The sequence below is a fragment of the Nyctereutes procyonoides genome, unplaced genomic scaffold (assembly GCF_905146905.1).
Source record: "Nyctereutes procyonoides isolate TBG_1078 unplaced genomic scaffold, NYPRO_anot_genome, whole genome shotgun sequence".
In the NCBI taxonomy this organism is placed as follows: domain Eukaryota; kingdom Metazoa; phylum Chordata; class Mammalia; order Carnivora; family Canidae; genus Nyctereutes; species Nyctereutes procyonoides.
Window position 1 is genome coordinate 36,638,003 of NW_026575048.1, and position 12,219 is coordinate 36,650,221.

Consider the following 12,219-nt stretch of genomic DNA (forward strand, 5'->3'; position numbering starts at 1 on the left):
AGTTTTTTAAATTATTAATTTGTAATTCCTCCTATTTCCTAAATATGGATCCTCAGTCATATATATATATATATATATACACACACACACATGTGCCAAACATCATATCCTATTCTGTGGCTTTCCTTTTCGTTCTCTGGATGGTGTTTTTTTTGATAAATAAACGTTCTTATTTTCAAGGTTGCTAATTCATCAGTTTCTTCCTTTATCCCTAGAGGTTTTTTTGTGTCCTCTTTAAGATCTTTACCTAATGTAAGTTTATAAAGATTTTCTCGTTTTCTTTTAAAAGCTTTATTGCCTTACCTTCATATTTAGATGCATCAACTCACAATGAATCTGCAACTGATTTTGTGTACTATACAGGTCAAGATTAATTTTGTTTTCCAAATGTAGATCCACTGATTCAGCCTCATTTATTGAAAAGTCCGTTTTCCCCCCATTGATCTACAATGTCACCTTTGTTATAAACCAAGTGACTATATCTATCAATCGATGGGTAGATAGGTATCTTTCCTTTGGTCTACTTGTCTCTCCTGTGCCCAAACCACATTTTCTTAATGACGATAGCTTTGTGCTTAAATACTGTAACTTTTATAGGTCTTGATATCTGGGAGTATTAAGTCTTCCAACTTTCTTCATCAAGATTGCTTTTGTTATTCTTCGACATTTGCGTTTCTGCATACATTTTAGAATTGCCTTGTCGATTTCCATCCGCAGACACGGGTCTGGGCTTTGGAACGTTTCATCTTCACCGACAAATCTTCCCTTCGGAACAGTAGGGTGGAGGAGCCGCAACGTGCGGCACAGAAGGGGATCCTCGGCTGGCACCGCTCCCTGGCTGGGACCCGGGACTCAGGGGGCCGCGTCGTCTCCGTTCTCCCTAAGTAGCACCTTATCAAGGGTGCGCCAAAGCCGCGCTCGCCCCGGCCAGCCGCCAGCCCCCCGGGAGCCCGGAGCAGGGAACAGCGCGAGCTGCGGAGCGCGGCCCCCGCCCCCGCCCCCGCCTGACAACCGAGCCGGGGTGCGGACGACCGCGCGGCATCACGGGGCGGGGGCGGGGCCGCGCTCCGCAGCTGCGGGAGGAGGGGACGGGAGAGGGGGGACGGGGAGGGGGGACGGGGAGGAGGCACGGCCTCCGGAAGGCCGTGCGGCAGCAGGGGGCGGGGGCGGGGCCGCTCCCGCAGCTGCGGGAGGAGGGGACGGGAGAGGAGGGACGGGGAGGGGGGACGGGGAGGAGGCACGGCCTCCGGAAGGCCGTGCGGCAGCAGGGGGCGGGGGCGGGGCCGCGCCGGGAGCTGAGGGGGGAGGGGAGAGGGAGGCGGAGGGGACAAGGGGAGGGGAGGAGGAGAGGACGGGGAGGGGATGGGGAGGGGCCGGGGAGGGGGAGGGGAGGGGTCGGGGAGGGGCGCGGCCTCCGGACGGCAGCGCGGCATCACGGGGCGGGGGCGGGGCCGCGCCGGGAGCTGAGGGGGGAGGGGAGGGGGAGGGGGAGGGGAGGAGGCGCGGCCTCCGGACAGCCGCGCGGCATCACGGGGCGGGGGGCGGGGCCGCGCCGGGAGCTGCCGGGGGAGGGGACGGGGAGGGGACGGGGAGGGGACGGGACGGGGAGGGGGCGCGGCCTCCGGGCTGACGCGCGGGCGCCCGGGCGCGGCGCCACCGGGACCCCAGTGGCTCGGGGAGCCGGCGCGGCGGCGGGCGTCCGGGCGGCTTCCGCACTGAGCCGCCCCCCTGCCGGCTGGTCCCTGCGGCGGCGGCCCGGGCGACCCGGGCGCACGGCCCTTCGCCATGTACACCTTCGTGGTGCGCGACGAGAACAGCAGCGTCTACGCCGAGGTGTCGCGGCTGCTGCTCGCCACCGGGCACTGGAAGAGGCTGAGGCGCGACAACCCCAGGTTCAACCTGATGCTGGGCGAGAGGAACCGGCTGCCCTTCGGGAGACTGGGTGAGCGCTCCCGGTCCCCGCCCTCCCGCCCCTCCCACGGCCCTCGGCACCAGCGCTTTTGTCTTAAGGTCATAAATCTTCCTCTCCGTCGTTCCTCGGGCATGGAGCAGAAGGATGCGGAGAGGTCTAAAGCCCAGCCGCTTTGCATGCCTTCCCGTCCCGTAAGCGGGGTTCCCGGCCGCCGCCGCCTCCGGACAATGGCGCGTCCCTGCAGCCCGGGGGGCGTGGGCCGCCCGTTCCCGCCCCGCCCCGGCCGGGCGCCCCCGCACCGCGCACCGCAGAGCTGCGGCGGGACCAGGCCCCGCGGAGCCGGCGCGCGACCCGCCTCAGGCTGAGTCCTCTTGCGGATTTCCTGCGCGGCGGATTCCACCCCGCCTGGTGTAGGCGCGGGGGGGATCCTCGTGCGTGGTGAAAACGCTGCCGATTCAGCTCCCCGAGGGCTCACACACACTGGGGATTTGCAAAAGACCTCTAGAACCCAAAGGCAGGAGTTCCAGAAGTGAGCCCGGCCGGGGAAGGGCCGAAGGGTGTCTGGTTTAGCCCTTTCCTTAGCTTCCCCGAGGATTTTACATGACACTGGCTTCCCCCTGTGTTCCACTTCTCTGCCCTGCCCATCCCGAGGGAGTTAGCCTCACTCACATGATTGATGCTGGCTGGGCATCGTCATGTCCACATCCTCGCCTGTAGGGAGGAGCAGGGGAAAGGAGAGGACCGGCAGCGCCTTTCTGGATGACGTCATCGAGAAGTTGTGCAGATCACTTCAACTTACCTCCCGTTGACCTGGACAGTCTCGTGGCTTCTCGGCACTGCGCAGTCATCCTGGAGATGCAGCCTCTCTCAGAGTAGCTATGTCCCTTTCCAAAACTCTCCTGGGGTGGGGACCAAATCGAATTGCCAAAGACAGAAGACGAAAATCAATGATGAGGAAAGGTCATCTCTGCCCTGGAAGGCAACCCAGAGAGGGTGGTGTTCAGTGTCCAGCAGAAGACACAGTCTTTAGAAATAGGTGTGGTCAGAGGGTAGAGAGGTTGAATGGGCAGATTGAAAACAGGCCATTTGGAACTGACTGGCTCCTGGTGAGCTTACATGACAGCTCTTCCGTGAGGGGCTTGTATAGTTGTAGTAATTTCAGGAAGGAAGGGTGTTGCATAGCCTTATGGGAATTTTTTCTTTGGAATGGTACCATGGACAGCTTTTTATTGTTATACAACTTTAGAATGTATGCGTGATGGGGACTCCATGGAGGGGCTGATTCCAACCCCCAGAACTCTGAGACTACAGGGAATGTGTCTGGAGATTCGCTTTTGTTAACCTGTCTCTCCAGGAAACCTTCAGCAAAGAGGATACCTTTCCTGAAAGAAGAAATACTTATAGTTGAGAAAATATATTTCCTTCTTGCTCTGTCCACTTCCCTGCCATACTGACTTACCTTCTTCCCTGGACTGGTCAATGCCTGGCTGTAAAAGTTTAGGGGGAATCCTGATATTAAAAACAGACCAAATTGTCTCTACTGGGGCTGAAGCAGGGGTGGTTGGCATTGCTATGATGCTCAGGACTAGAGGGAAAAGGAGCAGAAATTTATAGGGTCCAAATCCTAAACAGGACCACAGAGTCAGCAGATGATAAGTAAACATTTGACTTTTATGGAAAAGAAAACAGAATCCTACTCCCATATATTTATGTGTCTTCGGTGTTAGAGATATTTAATTTTTGCTGTAAGTGCACTGTGTGAAACCCAATGAGATGGCTTATAGAGCAAGGTAAAGTGTCAGGAATGCTTGGTGCCATGGAGATGAGAAGGTAGGTGGTTCAGGTGTGAGCCAGGTACATCTGCCCCAGGGAGACCCTGAGAGCTAGTTAGTACCTAAATATTTTTATGCAATTATATGCTTTTCTCAGACATGTTCTTACCTCTGGCATCTTCTACTCAAACTCCTTTGGTTTTACTTTTATTTTTGTTGCTGGAAAGTCAATACATTTTGTTAGGATTTCAAATAAAAATTGAGGCTTTTGTTTTTGTATGTATCTTTTCTGCTCTATTTTATAGAGGAGGGGATAAGCAATAAGATTTATTGAGGATGAGTTTCTCTGTGGAGGATACACAAAAGAAAATCCTCAGGGCTTTTGATTTTATAGACATGGCTTCTCCACCTTCGTTTACGTCTTGTGTCTCTCTTAGACTCTTGCAGAGGTAGACATGCTTGAGAACAGCAATATTGTAGTTCTTTTGCCTTCTCCTTGATGGCTGTAGAAAACCAAGGTTGGGGTGTCAAAGCATGACTATGAAAGCTGTATTGTACAGAAATTATTAAGTCCCTCTGTGTTAAGCGAAGAGTAGAGTGTGGTGGGGATCAAGAGAAATAGAAAGTACCCTTCCACCCTAGGAAGATAAAGGCAGCAGCGTCTTTGGCAGAGCTAGGATGTTGATACCCTAATATCCACCATGGGGCGAGGGAGGGTTTCCAGTGCCATGCTGTGAAAGAGGAGTACAGGTGGGCAACGGAATTGTTCCATTTTCACCAACCAGTCCTGAAATGGGAGAAAGGAAAGCTGGGCATGACACAGCTGTTCTCTCTTCAGCATGCTGGTGCTGACATTGTCATTTCCCACCTGTCCTCTTTCCCTTCTGAGCCTCCTCTTTCCTTTATAGGTCACGAGCCTGGGCTGATGCAGTTGGTGAATTACTACAGGGGGGCTGACAAACTGTGTCGCAAAGCTTCTTTAGTGAAGTAAGTGTTTAAGATCCATTTGATGTATTACATAAATGTTTTAGCTTTCATCCTGAAGCACTTAAGCAAAAATGTGGTTTTTTTTTTTTTTAAAGATAAAAATACTTTTGTCTAAAAAGCCAACAGTATTAATTCTGGTGCATCCTCTGTGCTAGTTTGATTGCAATCTAAAACTTTGCTGTTTGTGCTTAATAAAGCCCACATGAGGCTCCCTAGAAGCAGAAGGGGAAACGAGGTTTCTTGTATGAGTTATTTACTGGGGGGGGGGGGCAGGTGGAAGCTCTTGGGAGAAACTCACTTGGGAGCAAGGGGTTGGGGGACAGACAGTGGGAGAAGAAGCCAAGCAAAGATAACAGTTTTAGGCCAAGTTGCTTCTCCACAGAGCTCAAGAGTTAATGGTACCTCAGAGTTGAGACAAGATGACCTGGCTTCTGTCCTTTAATATCAGGAAGCCTCTGGCTGTGGGGGGAAGTGGAAAATGTAGCTTCCCCATTTCTGGGCAGGGGCTAGACCCTGGAGAAAAGGCATGCATAAGGTCTTGGCAGCCAGCTCACAGCAGCCAGGGGTCCCCTCAAAAGGAACACCCAGGCTGGGTAACACTATCCGCTACACTGCCCTTCTCTGAGCAGTGCGGTTATGGCAGTGTCATAAGAATGATACCATAAGGTAGAGGCAGCAGTATTATACAGTGATTAAAAGCTAGGATCAGCAGCTTGGGTTTCAATCCCAGCTCTTCCTCTTCTTAGCTGGGGCAGGTTTCCTCATCCTTCTGAGCTTCAGAATCTACCTCATAAGGTAACTGTAAGGATTAAATAGGGCAACACGTGTAAAGTGTATAGCACAGTGGTAAACAGTAAGTATTTGACTCTATGCCTCAGTTTCCTTCTTTGTAGGAGAAATCGCCTTTATAAACAAAATGGTGATAATAAGAGTAACCACCTTGGAGTTATTAGAATTAATTAAGTTAATTTATATACTGGCTTTGAGTAATGTCTGTCTCAGAGTTCACACTACATAAGTAAAAGCTCTTGTTATTGCTGTTATTATGGCTGTTACTGTTTTCATTTCAGTTGGGAAAAACTGGGTAGTGCCCCTAAAATTGGGGCTTTAATGGATCTCCAGTATTCTTTCCATGATGATTGGTAAACAGGTGTGTGTAGCCAAACAAATCATTTAGGGAAGAAGACACTGGAAGAAATGACTCAGTGCACATGCTCTTTTCCCCTTTCACATTTCTCTGGGCTCCATCTATTTCCAAGGTTGGGTGTTCATGGCATCATTTTCTCCTTTTTGCTTAACACTCACTGGCTCCAGTAACAAACGTATCCACTTCTTTCTGTGATGGTTTTTCATGATTCACCAGCTACCCCTAAAGGTGAGCAAGGCTTTGTGAAGTCTTGTTAAAACATTTTTTAAAAATTTTATTTATTTGACAGATGTGTGCACATGCACAAGCAGGATGGGGGAGAAGCGCAGAGGGAGAGGGAGAAGCAGACTCTCTACTGAGCAGGGAACCCGATGTGGGGCTCCTAGGACCTGAGATCCTAGGACCCTGAGATCATGACCTGAGCTAAAGACAGATGTCTAACCGACTGAGCTACCCAGCCGCCCCTTGTTGTTACATATTTACATATTTAGAATGCAAAAGATTGTTTCACTAGAACTAAGAGTAGAAGTGGGACGTGATTGTTTATCCAGATTATTTAGAAATTTTTTAAAAAGGTTTATTCAGTCTTTACTATGATTTTAAAAACTGAAGATAAAGGTAGAATTTAGCTTTTATAAGTATGAACAGAGGATACTGTAAAAAAAATATATATATATATAAAACATCCTACATATTTGCATAGTTAGCATCTATAATAAAGTAGAGAGAGTACATGGCTGGAGTCCTGATCAGGTCTGAGTAGGTATGACCCTGGGCAACACCACTGTGAATCCCAGTGACCCATCTGTAAATGTAGATGGTGGTGATCATACTTGCTCTTTGTCCCTCTGCGGCGTGTAACATGGTCTTTAATGGCACCTTGTAAATGGTGACATGATTTATGCAGGCTGGGAGTTGTCCTTCATTCTGTCAGGTATCCTGCAAGGGATTGTAGTAGTTCCAGGAATTGATGATTCCCTTTGTCATTTTGTTTCTCTCTCATAATTTTGTATGGCTTGAAAGGGTTCCAGAGAGTTAAAAATGTAATTTTTCTCATTTAAAGTAGGACAAAATGGCAGCTCCTAGAGGACAACTGGGTTGACCATCGCCATAGCATTTAGTGTTGAGCTAAGACAGTTGTCATCTGTACAGATGGGACCCATGGACCATATGATTGGGCATCCCTCACAGGACTCCCCAGAACCTTAATAGGGTTTTCCACTGGACCCTTTACAGCATGTCCCTTCTTCCTGTTACTTCGGGGAATTTAAGAAATTCATCAAGGCCTTGAGGCTGTAGTCACAGAGCCCTTTTCTTCTTTTCTTCTGACCCAGGATAGAGGCTTTCTTTTCCTCTTGTGAGTTTTTCTCCCTTGTATATATAAATAAGTCTCCATTTGTGATATCTTTCCAAATGGGCTTCTGAGGAAATGCAACAGTTGCAAAGGATGCTGTCCAGCAGAAATAGAATGCAGAAATAGAATGAAAGCCACTTGTGCAATTTTAAACTTCCTAGTTGCAATATTAAAATAAGTACAAAGAAACAGGTGCAGTTTATTTTAATAATATTTTTTATTTGACCAGAAAAATCCAAAATAACCACTTTGACATGTTATTAATGTAAAAAATAGTCAGTGAGATATTTTATATATTTTCATTCTGAGTCTTCAAAATCTGGTGTGCATTTTACATTTTTGTAACATCTTAATCCAGACAATAAAGTTTCATTTGAAACCCTTGTTCTATTTCATAAAAATTTATGATTGAAAAAGTAGATTTACATACTGAAGTTGTTCCCACATAAACTTTTTCAGTGACTGAAAGAAAAATCATTTTCCTGTAATAGTTGCATGTACATTGACAAAACTGGTTCATATTTTTAGAATAATTGACTTTTCAAAACTGTGTCCAAGTTAAATAAATTTGCTAACTCTTGTGTCAACACAGTATTATTAATATCAAATTCACGGGATCCCTGGGTGGCGCAGCGGTTTGGCGCCTGCCTTTGGCCCAGGGCGCAATCCTGGAGACCCGCGATCGAATCCCACATCGGGCTCCCGGTGCATGGAGCCTGCTTCTACCTCTGCCTGTGTCTCTGCCTCTCTCTCTGTGTGACTATCATAAATAAAAAAAAAAAAAATTAAAAACAAAAAACAAAAAACAAAACAAAAAATATCAAATTCAAATAGCAGTGCCTGGGTGGCTCAGTCAGTTGGGTAGCTGCTATCAGCTCAGGTCATGATCCCAGGGTTCTGGTACTGAGCCCCGCATCAGGCTCCCTGCTCAGCAGGGAGTCTGCTTCTCTCTCTCCCTCTTCCCCTCCCTCATCTCACTTGCTCTCTCTGTCAAATAAATAAAATAAAATCTTAAGAAATATTGAATAAATTGAAAAGAAATTCTAAATTTAACAATATCAACAGTGCTTTTCTTTAGTTTTTGCAGCCAATTTACATAATGCTGTGTATTTCAATTTAAATCTACACACTGAGTCATGTTATAAAAATATGTAAAATCATTATTGTTAACTTGTATTATGAGGTTGAAACACAAATTCTTACACCTGTCTGGTTAAGTCCTAAATAAGATCTTCTTTTCCCTTCCTTGGAGCTTTGAATTTAGCTTGATTATATGGAGTGTGGATATCGGCAAGAAAATGTCAATCCCACTGCCATTTTTTATCTTTGATTATTATTATTATTTTTAAATACTTTATTTATTCATAGAGACACAGAGAGAGAGAGAGAGAGAGAGAGAAAGAGGCAGAGACACAGGCAGAGGGAGAAACAGGCACCATGCAGAGAGCCTGACGTGGGACTTGATCCAGGGTCTTCAGGATCACGCCCTGGGCTGCAGGCAGCGCTAAACCGCTGCGCCACCGGGGCTGCCCTATCTTTGATTATTGAGTGAAATAATTATTGATTTGAGAAGCATTTTCTTTTATTTCAAGGAAATCTGATTTGGAGTTGACAATATAGTGAGTCTTTGTAGAGCTCCTTTATCTCTCAATCAGTGAACAGAGGCAGGGAACACAGTGTCATTAAATCCATTGTCTTCTGTTTCTTTCAACAGTTCATACTGGAGAATCATTGTAGCATTTGCAAGTATATACTAAACCATTTCAACAACTGTATCCATGATAGATTTCATAGAGTGGGCTTCAGAAAACTGAGCGCAAGTGTTTCCAATATGTAACACATAGTAAAATGAAGCAATTAAAGAAGCATCAGTCTATTAAAATCCTCGTAAGTCAGAGTTCAACCCAACCTAGCTGAACTACTGTCACAATAGAAATTTTCACACATAGGTGAAATTCTTTGACAGATGTAAAAGATTAAAAAATATCTGCACCACAAGATTGATAGTTTTAAGACTGCAATTTGATAATATTTTTTCATGTATTTGAAAATTCTTTGAAACAGAGCGTATGTAAACTATCAATTGGGCAACATCTCATATCACAGAACTAACTATAGAAAAATATATAAGATTTTTTACTTTTGAATCAGTCTTTGATACTATTAGAAAGGTCTTGTACTCCTTGTGCTATGTTCATGACTTAGCTAAAGATTGTTCACTTTTTGTAAAATATCTTTTTTACTCTTTTCCTCAAAATATTTCGTCTAACTGTATTTCTATCTAAAATGTTTTTTTTTAAAGATTTTATGTATTTATTTTAGAGAGAGAGAGAAAGGGTGTGCACAAGTGAGAGGAAAGGGCAGAGGGAGAGGGAGAAGCAGACTCCCCACTGAGCAGAAAGCCAGACTTAGGACTCTATCCCAGGACCCCGAGGTCATGACCTGAGCTGAAGGCACTTAACTGGCTAAGCCACCCCCATGCCCTTAAAATGATTTTCTTTTGGGGCTCATTCAGTTGATTATATGACTCTTGGTTTCGGCCCAAGTCATGATCTCAGGGTCATGAGATCAAAATCTGCACTGGGCTCTGCGCTTAGTAGGAAGCCTGCTTGAGATTCTCTTCCTTCTCACCCCCTGTGTATTTGCACACTCACACGCTCTCTCTCTCTCTCTCACTCTCTCTAAAACCAAGTAAATAAATCTCTTAAAAAATGGTTTTCTTTTTTGTTTAAGAATCCATGCCATTTTGTAACTGACTGAAGTTACAAGCTCAGAGCCTGTTAAAATTTTATTTATCATTTTTTGTTAGGTATTTAATTCTGATTTCAACCTCAAATTTCACTGATTATCTTTTTAAGTTTTTATTTAAATTCCAGTTGGTTAACATACAGTGTAATATTAGTTTCAAGGTGTACGAGTTAGTGATTCAACCCCTGGTGTTCATAACAGAAAGTGTACTCCTTAATTACCCCATCACCTATTTAACCCATCCCCCTTCCCTCTGGTAACCATCAGTTTATTCTCTATAGTTAAGAGTCTGTTCCTCGGTTTATCTCCCTCTCTCAGTCTTTTGTTTTATTTTTGTTTTCTTTTGGTAGTTGAAGGAAACGGGTTATGAAATTCATTATGTATTTGCTGAAAATTCCTCCTTTGTACAGTAAACTTTTTTTTTTCACTTTACTCTGCTATAGCGAGTTCCAATTGCCATTCATTATGAAATTTCTGACATACTTTCTGACAGTTCTTTTTTTTTCTTTACTGTTTAGTCATAGTTCTAGCTTTAGCATCCTCACTCAATTCTGCATCAGTCTTTGATTTAAAAAAAATAAGAAGAATAAAAAACTGAGAGAGGAATATCTTATACTAACAAAACCATGCTAAATGAGTGTTTTCTATGCACTAGGAATGTGCTGGAGGATGTGTTCCTGTAGTTGTCAGGTTTAGAGCTGATAAGGGAATCCTAGCAATGCAAATGTGGATAATATACAAACTCAAAGGGAATGAAGCTATCACATTAACTTGACAAAACATTTAGCATCAGTAGTATGCCTTTGTTTTAAATTTAAAAATTTGTTCATAATTACTTTTTAACTAGATAGTTACATTTTACATTAGTTACCAATTATGATTTACATAGCTGTCATTGTAACTCATGGTGTCTGTGTAATAAACACAATATAATGCTCCATCAGGGCATGGGAGATAAAGCCACTTGAGCTGAATCAGTCTATTGTCTTTGAGTAGAACAGTGATATGTTTATGTATACAGTAGAAACATACGCGCCTGACATGCATGCCGCAGTACCACAAAAATATCTTAGATCATGTAGTGGTTAATGTCATCCTACCAAAAGAGTACAATTGTGATTAATGGAAAAATATTTTACAGTACCTCAGTTTTTACATCAAAACTAATCAAAGTTTGGGACACCTGGGTGGCTTATTGGTTGAGCGTCTACACCTTTGGCTCAGGTCAGATCCTGGGGTCCTGGGATCAAGCCCTGCATCTGGCTACTTGCTCAGTGGAGATCTTCTCCCTCTCCCTCTGCTGCTCCCCATACTTGTGCATGCAAGCATGCTCTCTCTCTCTCTGTTAAATAAATAAAATCTTAAAATAAAATTAAAAAATAAATCTCAGTTAAACATTTCTTTTCATTATTTCTGCCATTTGTTCATAGACTGGTTTCTGCAGGTTAACACAGGCTTAGCATGAATAATTCTGTTCTAGATAGAGAAGGGAGCATAGCTTAGGGAAGGCCTGCAGATGTCTTTGGATCAGTTCCCTCCTGGCTCTGAGACCTGCAGAGTAAGAATAAATGTTGAGTGAGGACTGGAAGTTTGGAGCTTGCATAAGGGCTATTTTTTACTACCTTTATGATCTTGGGAAATTTATTTCTCTGTGACCCAGTAGCTAATTTGTGAAACTGAATGCTAGTACCTCCCCCTCTGGAGGTCTGATTGGAGGGAAAATGCAATGGGAAGCCCTTCATAAGCCCTTGTGTTTATTAAGTGCCTTGCCTACAGCCTGACTTTATCTTCCATCATGTTATATTATTTTGGGGGCAGGAGATGTTTAGTTATGACCACTGGGGTCGTGTGTCCCATTAGATTCCTCCTGTATCTGTCATTAACATAAGGTTGAGCTAAAAGCAAGAAATTAAGAACTAAAATAAGTCTTCAGATAATTGAGATTCCTAAGCAGTAGTCTTTGCTCTCCAGAGAGTTGGGCCAAGATAGTATTTTTTCTAGTAAGCCAAATAATTTCCTAAGTTCTCTACTTTTTTTTTTTCTTTGCTTGGGTCTAGCTCAACCACAACATATACATTGAAAAAGTATTATCTCAGAATTACTTCAAGTTCATTTTCCTTAGAAATTTTTTTTCTTTTAGATTTTATTTATTTATTCATGACAGACACACAGGGAGTGGCAGAGACACAGGCAGAGGGAGAAGTAGGCTTCATGCAGGGCGCCCAAGTGGGACTTGATCCTGGGACCAGGATCACTGCGTTGAGCTGAAGGCAGACGCTCAACCGCTGAGCCACCCAGC

General features: G+C 44.7%; 1 protein-coding gene across 2 annotated transcripts in view; it reads left to right on the top strand.

Annotated features, from left to right (window-relative positions):
* The first annotated feature begins 1,638 nt into the window (after positions 1-1,638).
* Positions 1,639-12,219, top strand: part of TTL (tubulin tyrosine ligase) — a 34,146-nt gene continuing 23,565 nt past the window's right edge. For both annotated transcript variants that reach the window (XM_055327422.1, XM_055327423.1), the window contains exons 1-2: positions 1,639-1,942; positions 4,593-4,671. In XM_055327422.1, the coding sequence (XP_055183397.1) occupies positions 1,786-1,942; positions 4,593-4,671 (236 nt within the window). In that variant the 5' untranslated portion in view covers positions 1,639-1,785. The remainder of the gene's footprint in view (positions 1,943-4,592; positions 4,672-12,219) is intronic.